The following is a 7666-nucleotide window of genomic DNA, read 5'->3' as shown; positions in this document are numbered from 1 at the left end:
GCACATGACTGGAGTTGGGCCAATCCAACTCTTTCCTGAGAATGTGACTTTAGTGGAGAATCCCAGGTGCTAGACACTGGTCACAGTTCTGTCCGTCCAACTCAACCCTTGAAGCATCCACTGCCCAGTTCTTGTTTCCAGACTCCAAGAGCTACCTTACCCGTGCCTTCTGTAGACTCTGCAAGCATCCTGCAGTCTTCCATTAAACACTAATATGCATATTTAGTTCCAATTCCACATAGAGGCTTTGCACCCGTCTGACCTCTCCCACAATTCCAGATGGCTGATGGCTGAGCTGGGAAGAGGGCTGAGATCCAAACGAGAAATGATCCCTACAACCTTCTCAGACAAATGGCATCATTGCAGGCTGGGCAAATGCTCCAGATGGTGCCTCCTTGATACACTACCATTTAATGTCCACAGTGTCCACACCCCCATTTTACAGAGGCAATAACTGAGGGACAGAGAAGGCAGAGCTCAGATTTCACAAGACACTGTCTGACCCCATAAGGTTTGCTCCTTCGGTAAACCTCAGAATCTCCTCAAAAGTCAGGTCCCCAACTGTCCTCCCGGAAAAGCAGCCCAGCTCACTCTGAACTGGTAGTGGCTCAGATGATCCTGCTAAGGCTGAGAGATGGGAAAAAAAGTGTTTTTGGTGTCAGTGCATTACAGTCACAACTGCTTTGCTGTCACTGTAGATCGACTGGCTCCAAGTCACACAGCCTCTCATGGCAAACAAATGCTGTTAAGATCCTGCGCCAGAGAACAACATTGACAATGAGGGAAAAGATCAATCCTGTGTTTACAGACTTAAAGATCCTTAAGTCAAGCCTGTCGTCAGAGCTGCCAAGGACTCTGTCTGTGTGACCAGATGTGCCCGTCCTCCCCGGATGGACTTCACGCTGCACATGGGACCACTGGCTCCTTGGCTGCTTAAACCACTGGGTTCATCTTCAGAAGATGCCCATGCAATTTGGTGACAAATCCCACCAATTTGTCAATACACTTCTTCCAAGTTTAAAAGCCAGTCATTGGAGGAATTGTTGGCAAATAAGGAAGCTGCTGTAGATGTAAAATGTCAAAGCATGATTCTGCTTTCCTAATGCTTTCTGGATGCTACTTTGTGCTTGGCCCCATATGAAGCACTTAGCGTGCATTGTTTCCTTCGCTCCTCACGTCAGCCCAAGGAGATGGATTTGACCATTGCCCCTATTCTACAGAGGAGGCAGCTGAGTTCCAAAGAGGTAACTCACTTGCCACAGCCACCCTGCTAATGCTTAAGCCACACTAGTCAAGTTGCAAATAGCTTTATGTTTATGCCCAATTTTAAATAGTATAAAAGATAAAAGGGATTTCCTGGCTCTTGAAACTGAAAAGTCCAAACTTGAGGGATGATTTGACTCCGAACATAGTTATCAAGAGCCTGATTTCTTCCCAGCTTTCCTGTCTGCCTCATCATCAAGGGTCTGCCACTTAGGGCAGCAAGATGGCTGCAGCAGTGCTATCCATACACCATGGGTACAGAAAGGAAGGGAGAAAAATCTCCTTTCCCAGAATCCCTCAGCAAACTCCAGGCTCAGTGGCCCTAACTGGGCCTCCCACCACCCTCAGCTGTGCTCAACGCATACAGTGCCAGTTGTGTGCCCTTTGGAACCAGGGATGTCTCTAACCTCCCCAAACTCCAGGATCATAGGGGGAATAAAAGCCAGGGTTGCTTCCAAAGAGAGCAGGGAGTGTGTTGAGGACAGATCATCACAACTATGCAGTTGAGGAGCAATGATTTGAACCCAGGCTTGTCTGTTCATTCAGACAGTATTTATTGAGCCCTTGCTATGGGTCAGGCACAACTTTATATGCTGGATACACAAACCTAAAAGGACCCTAACCTAAAAGGCAGACCCCACAAATCTACAAGGCAGAACAGTTGCCTCTCAAGGCTAAAGTCTCACATTTTTAAAAGGCCTTGGAGCTTCATTAACGTTCTTCTAACGTTCTAATGTCTTTCTAACCATCTTTTCTAGGTATGAATTGACCCTGTGACACCAGGATGGTTTTTTGTCAGCCTCCTTGTCTATAAAATCAGAAATAATGGTACCTCCCCCAATAAGTTATGTGAAAGAAATGAAAGGGGCTTATTACATATGAAACAAAAAAACAGCACAACATCCAAACTACTGAGCGTGCAGTAAATCAACTCTCATTCCCACTTCCATTCCATCCATGCTGATTTAGATCAATCCAAGTATCACTGCCTTGGGGTTCATGAAGTCATTTCAGTTCATAAAGCACCGAAAATGCTCCTTCACCCTCTCTGCTCAGCCTCCAACGTGTCCTTTTAATAATCCAAACTCTCCACCTACTTAACTGAAGTGTGTGCGTGGGGTCGGGGTGGGGGTGCGGGGGGGGGAAGCGGTGGCCTATACTAAACAGCCCAACTGTTTTCAACTTGTCCTGAAATCTAAGACCAAGTTTCTCTTAGGAATGCAAGCAAAGGGAGCCGATGGCACGCCAAGAAAGCACAGGTTAAACTACTTCACTTCATCTAGCCCCAGTTCTCTCCTGGCTTTGCAATTAATTATTCAGCCTCAGACCAGCAGATGGAGCTGAAAATGTTGTCTAAAGAAATGAGGTTTTTCTTTTACTTTACAAGCTACAGTTTCTCAAGCCTCCACTCTGAATGGTTACATCCTGTTGAGCCTGTTGGTAAAGTTCAGTAAAAATCCAGTCTTCATTCCAGAACAGCTGAAACTTAGCTAGGGACGCGGAAGAACAGAATCCCAACTCCAGACCGGCCCGGGTTTCCCGGGACACCTCAGGCCTCAGGGCAGTGGGGAGCCGCCGTCAAGCCCCCGCCTCACCCACGTCCCACCCTCGCCCCAGTCTCCTCCCACTTTTAGCTACATTTCCCATCTGACTAAAACTGGCTTCCTCCGTGTCCACCAGCACACCGCCTCTAAGTGGCTTAAGCTCCTAAGGAGTGCGATCGGCTCAGGCGCTCCACCACGCGCATGCCACAGGGCGCGGCCGGCGTTGCCCTCGCTGTGGCCGCAAGCATCGCGGCGCCTCACATGTTGCCGGACGGAAGGCCTCGGCGGGGTCAGGCAGCTGCTGCTGGCCGTGACTGCATCAAGTAGTGACGTTTCACGAGCCTTTTAACTGAAATCACTCCAATACAAGGGCATGCGGGACTAGGGGAATGCACTTCACCCGACCCTACACAACTTCCCCTCCCTCTCCAGCCAAGGGTCCTCCGCGCAGCGGAAAGAAAAGCGAGGCTCTAGGGGCGGGACCTGAGAGGTTTGGCCCAATCAGGGATCCCACCTAACCAGACGGGCCGGGGTCTGACCCGGTTAGACCAATGAAAACTCGAGGACGGATTTGCCGGGGTTTCTGGGAAGGTGACACTCCCGGAAGCTACCATATCTTATAGGCCACACATGGGTGGAGTTAGCCTTCCGGCTCGCAGTCCCACTGGCTAACCTCGCTGCCCGTCACGGGAATGCGGGAGAGGGCGGGGCCGGAGCGCTCCCGTCTGCGCGGAGCCCGGCTGGCCGCGCGCGGGAAGCCGCGGAACTGCACCGGAAAGTCCCCAGGCTGTGGGGCCCCGGTGACCCAGAGTAAGCCTCCAAGAAGGAAGAGGAGGGAAGAAAGGCGGCTCTTCCCGTGCCCCTACCCGAGGCTTCGGTGGGCCCACCCTGTGACCTCCGCGGCCGGCCCCTCGGTGGAGCTGCGGCCCGCGCGGGGGGCATCCCGACCGTGGGCGCCGCGGCCCGCGCTGACCCTGGACGTCGCCGCGCAGGTAGGTTGCAGTCCCTCCGGCGGTCTGACCCCGGAAACAGCCCCTCGTGCATACCCCACGCCCTCCTCCATTGTCGGGCATAAGACACGGCTGTACCTTTGTCCACGTGGTAGAGTTGCCTCTCTACTGTGCAAAACGCGTGGCAGCGAATTATCTTCAATGAGGAGAGGCGCGTCCCCTCACAGAGCAGCTCTCGGGTCTGAGGAGGGCCGGGCAGGGCGTGCGTCTGTCTAGGTTTGAATTAAAGGCGACTCGCAGGAAATAAGGCCATGCCTCTGTGGCAGCTTCTCCCGTCCAGCTCCGGACACTCGACGGTGCGGGCCGTGGGAGGAGGCGGCCGTCTTCACAGCCTCTTACTCCAGTCCTCAAGGTCTGGTTCTTTTTCTGATTTGACGCAGCGGGGCTGACGGCCCCATAGGTAACTGAGAACCAAAAGTGGAGATGGTCCTTCTATGGAGTGTGGGGGCGTGGCCAATTGTTAGATTGTGTTTGGAAGGACAGCCAGGGGCGGAGAAGAGGAGCATTTCTGAGATGATGGGGAGACTGGTGCCATGGAGGGAAGAGGAGTGAGGTGGAGATCGGGAATTCCAGCCAAAGAGAAATGGGGTCCCTGAGGGAAAATTCCCACTCCGGCAGTCCTGGAGTTGTCCTCATGGAGACTTGCTTACGCGAGTAAAAGGACAGCATCGTCTTGACAAAATTTCAGCCCTCAGTCTAGTCTTGTAAATGATAGATCAGGAATGTTCTTAACCGTCATTACCTTGATCCAGCCCTAGGTTTCCCTTTTCTCATTTGTAAAATTGTTATAGTAATACCTTTTTCATCCATTTGTGGTGACATTTAAATGAGGTAATATATGTGAAACTCTTAACAAACACAGCGCTTCTTCTTCGTGGGTTCCGCCTGGGGTGGATTCAACCAACCTCAAATCAAAAATACTCTTCAAAAAAGAAAAATGCGTTTGTACTGAACATGTAGAGGCTTTTTTTTTCTTGTCATTATTTCCTAAACTATACAGTATAACAACTATTTACATCCCATCTACATTGTATTAGGTGTTATAAGTTACCTACAGGTGATTAAGGTATATAGGAGGATGCTGCGCATAGGTTGTGTCAAACAGTAAACCGTTTTATCAGGGACTTAAGCATCTGCAGGTGTTGGTATCCTTGGGGTCCTGAATCCAGTTCCTCACAAATACCGAGGGACCGCTGTACTTAGTTCAGAGTACAGTTGAGGCTTCACTTTGAGGTCTGTGGAGGGCGTGGAAAGACCCACGTCTGAAATTGGCTCTTAACTGCTCATTTTTAGGACAGCTTCCCTCCCAGCCAGCCCTTTACCAGAGGCAATGCACCACCTTTGCAGCCGTTATAAGAACCTGGCTCTTTCCAGCCCTATATGGAATATTTTATCGAATTCATAAGCTAATCATTTTTAAAAAGAAGGTCTTTTTTTGAAATGAAAAAAGAATTCACTATTTAAGTTTGCAAGTATAAACTATTTTAGTAATGTCCTCTATTTTAGTAATCCAGTATTTTAGTAATGTCCTCTATTTTAAGTGAAATATTTTAATTATGGAGAAAAGAACATAACAGTTGTACCTGTACCCTGAAAAAAGTAAATGTCAATTTTTTTTATGCTTTTGTACTTTTTTATTGGGAGGACAATGTGACATTTCAGCTATAGTACACATTCTGTGCCCACACACCCAAGAACTTTGAAATTTAACATGTCTTTCTGTGGAGGTACTGTGGCTCCACAGGACTTATCTGGTGGATATTAGTACCTGTGTAAGCTGGGTGAACTCCCTTCTAATCCCCACTCACCCAAGAGGTTTGCTGCTTCCAGCTTACCATGGGGATTATGGCTGCCATTTTGGTTCTATCCTCATGTCATTTGTGTTTCTACCCTCTTAAGAAACCTGCCTTCTCTGCCCTCCTAGTTCCTCTTGAGTGAGCTCATGATAGACTTTCCCAGACTCAGCAGCTGACGAGCATTTCATTGGTTTGGTTGGCCTTTATTGAGCCAGTGACCACTCTTCCCTTCAACATGGTTCACTGTCTTTACCAAGGGGCAGTCATGTCTGTTGCAAGCATTCAGGAAAGAGTGGCCTTCCATAGTCAAATGTACTCTATTTTATAAAGTGTGATTTAAAAAATTAATGGTCCAGTCAGCCCTCCTCATCTTCTGGGAGTTGATTCCAGCAGCCCCCCTACCCCTGCAACAGACCAAATCTGCTGATGCTCCAAGTCCTTGATATAAAATGGTGTTAAGGCCGGGCACGGTGGCTCATGACTGTAATCCCAGCACTTTGGGAGGCTGAGGCAGGCAGATCACCTGAGGTCAGGAATTTGAGACCAGACTGGCCAACATGGCAAAACCCTGTCTTTACTAAAAATACAAAAATTAGCCAGGTGTGGTGGCGGGCACCTGTAGTCCCAGCTACTTGGGAGGCTGAGGCAAGAGAATCGCTTGAACCTGGGAGGTGGGGGATTGCAGTGAGCCGAGATCGCGTCACTGCACTCCAGCCTGGGTGACAGAGTGAGACTCAGTCTCAAAAACAAAAACAAAATGGCATAGCACAGTCAGCTCAATGTATTTGCAGGTTGCGCCCTGAGGTTGCTTGAATCTGTGGATGCAAAACCCTCAGATATGGAGTGCTGACTATAACTAAATGTTTTTAACTAAACACAATGTATACTGTCTCAGTTTGCCACAGTGGTAATCCCATCTTAACAATAGTCAGCTCAATGTATTTGCAGGTTGCGCCCTGAGGTTGCTTGAATCTGTGGATGCAAAACCCTCAGATATGGAGTGCTGACTATAACTAAATGTTTTTAACTAAACACAATGTATACTGTCTCAGTTTGCCACAGTGGTAATCCCATCTTAACAATGAGCAAACTGAGGCTTAGTAAAATTAGGCATTTAGGCGTTGGGTACTATTTGAGCCTACAGTCATTGTTCTGCAGTCTGTAACTATTTTGCCAGTAATAGAAAAGGAGGAATGTTCCATTGTCAGGGCAGAATGAACTTTGACATTCACATGGGTTCTCTTCAACCTTACTTCCCTGCAGCCCCTGATTCCCCAAGGCAGAGGAAATACCCTGGTGGAGCCCTTCTTCCATAGAACCAGAAATGGCATCTGTGGATTTCAAGACCTACGTGGATCAGGCCTGCAGAGCTGCTGAGGAGTTTGTCAACGTCTACTACACCACCATGGATAAGCGGCGGCGTTTGCTCTCCCGCCTGTACATGGGCACAGCCACCCTGGTCTGGAATGGCAATGCTGTTTCAGGACAAGAATCCTTGAGTGAGTTTTTTGAAATGCTGCCTTCCAGCGAGTTCCAAATCAGTGTGGTAGACTGCCAGCCTGTACATGATGAAGCCACACCGAGCCAGACCACAGTCCTTGTTGTGATCTGTGGATCAGTGAAGTTTGAGGGGAACAAACAACGGGACTTCAACCAGAACTTCATCCTGACCGCCCAGGCCTCACCCAGCAACACAGTGTGGAAGATTGCAAGTGACTGCTTCCGCTTCCAGGATTGGGCCAGCTAGTGAGGGTGGCAGAGGTCTCTGCTTCATTCAGCCCTAGCTCTGTAGAGAAATGCAAACCTCAACTCTCAAGGATGTAAGGAACACAAGTTCATTTCTGTTGTTACGGAGACACTGCAGACTCCACTGTGCTGAGGTTGAACTCTTTTTTTGTTGCTCAAGTTCTAGGAGTCCCTTTCCTGAATATATACTTGTTTGTGATAGTTTCCTTTTCAAAGTAGTAAACTTTTCTATTTTTCTACTTGCCCAGTAGAGACTCTGATTCTGGAAATTCTGACAAATAATTTAATAATACACATGTTGCTTCTT

The 7666-nt window shown here is 48.6% G+C and overlaps 1 protein-coding gene across 1 annotated transcript; it reads left to right on the top strand.

The window, feature by feature from the left end:
* Positions 1-3459: 3459 nt before the first annotated feature.
* Positions 3460-7666, top strand: NXT1 (nuclear transport factor 2 like export factor 1). Its single transcript, XM_033185443.1, has 2 exons — positions 3460-3799; positions 6877-7666. Exon 2 carries the CDS (start codon positions 6938-6940, stop codon positions 7358-7360), a length of 423 nt encoding a protein of 140 aa, XP_033041334.1. The 5' UTR covers positions 3460-3799; positions 6877-6937; the 3' UTR covers positions 7361-7666.

This window comes from Trachypithecus francoisi, unplaced genomic scaffold (genome assembly GCF_009764315.1).
Source record: "Trachypithecus francoisi isolate TF-2019V2 unplaced genomic scaffold, Tfra_2.0 Lachesis_group21, whole genome shotgun sequence".
NCBI classification, from domain to species: domain Eukaryota; kingdom Metazoa; phylum Chordata; class Mammalia; order Primates; family Cercopithecidae; genus Trachypithecus; species Trachypithecus francoisi.
The sequence above is the reverse complement of the archived record's forward strand: the minus strand, read 5'-3'. Positions and strand labels throughout refer to the sequence as shown.

What these genes read in the sequence shown, in the direction of transcription:
- NXT1 (XM_033185443.1), top strand. Translation starts at nt 6,938, where the DNA reads ATGGCATCTGTGGATTTCAAGACCTACGTGGATCAGGCCTGCAGAGCT.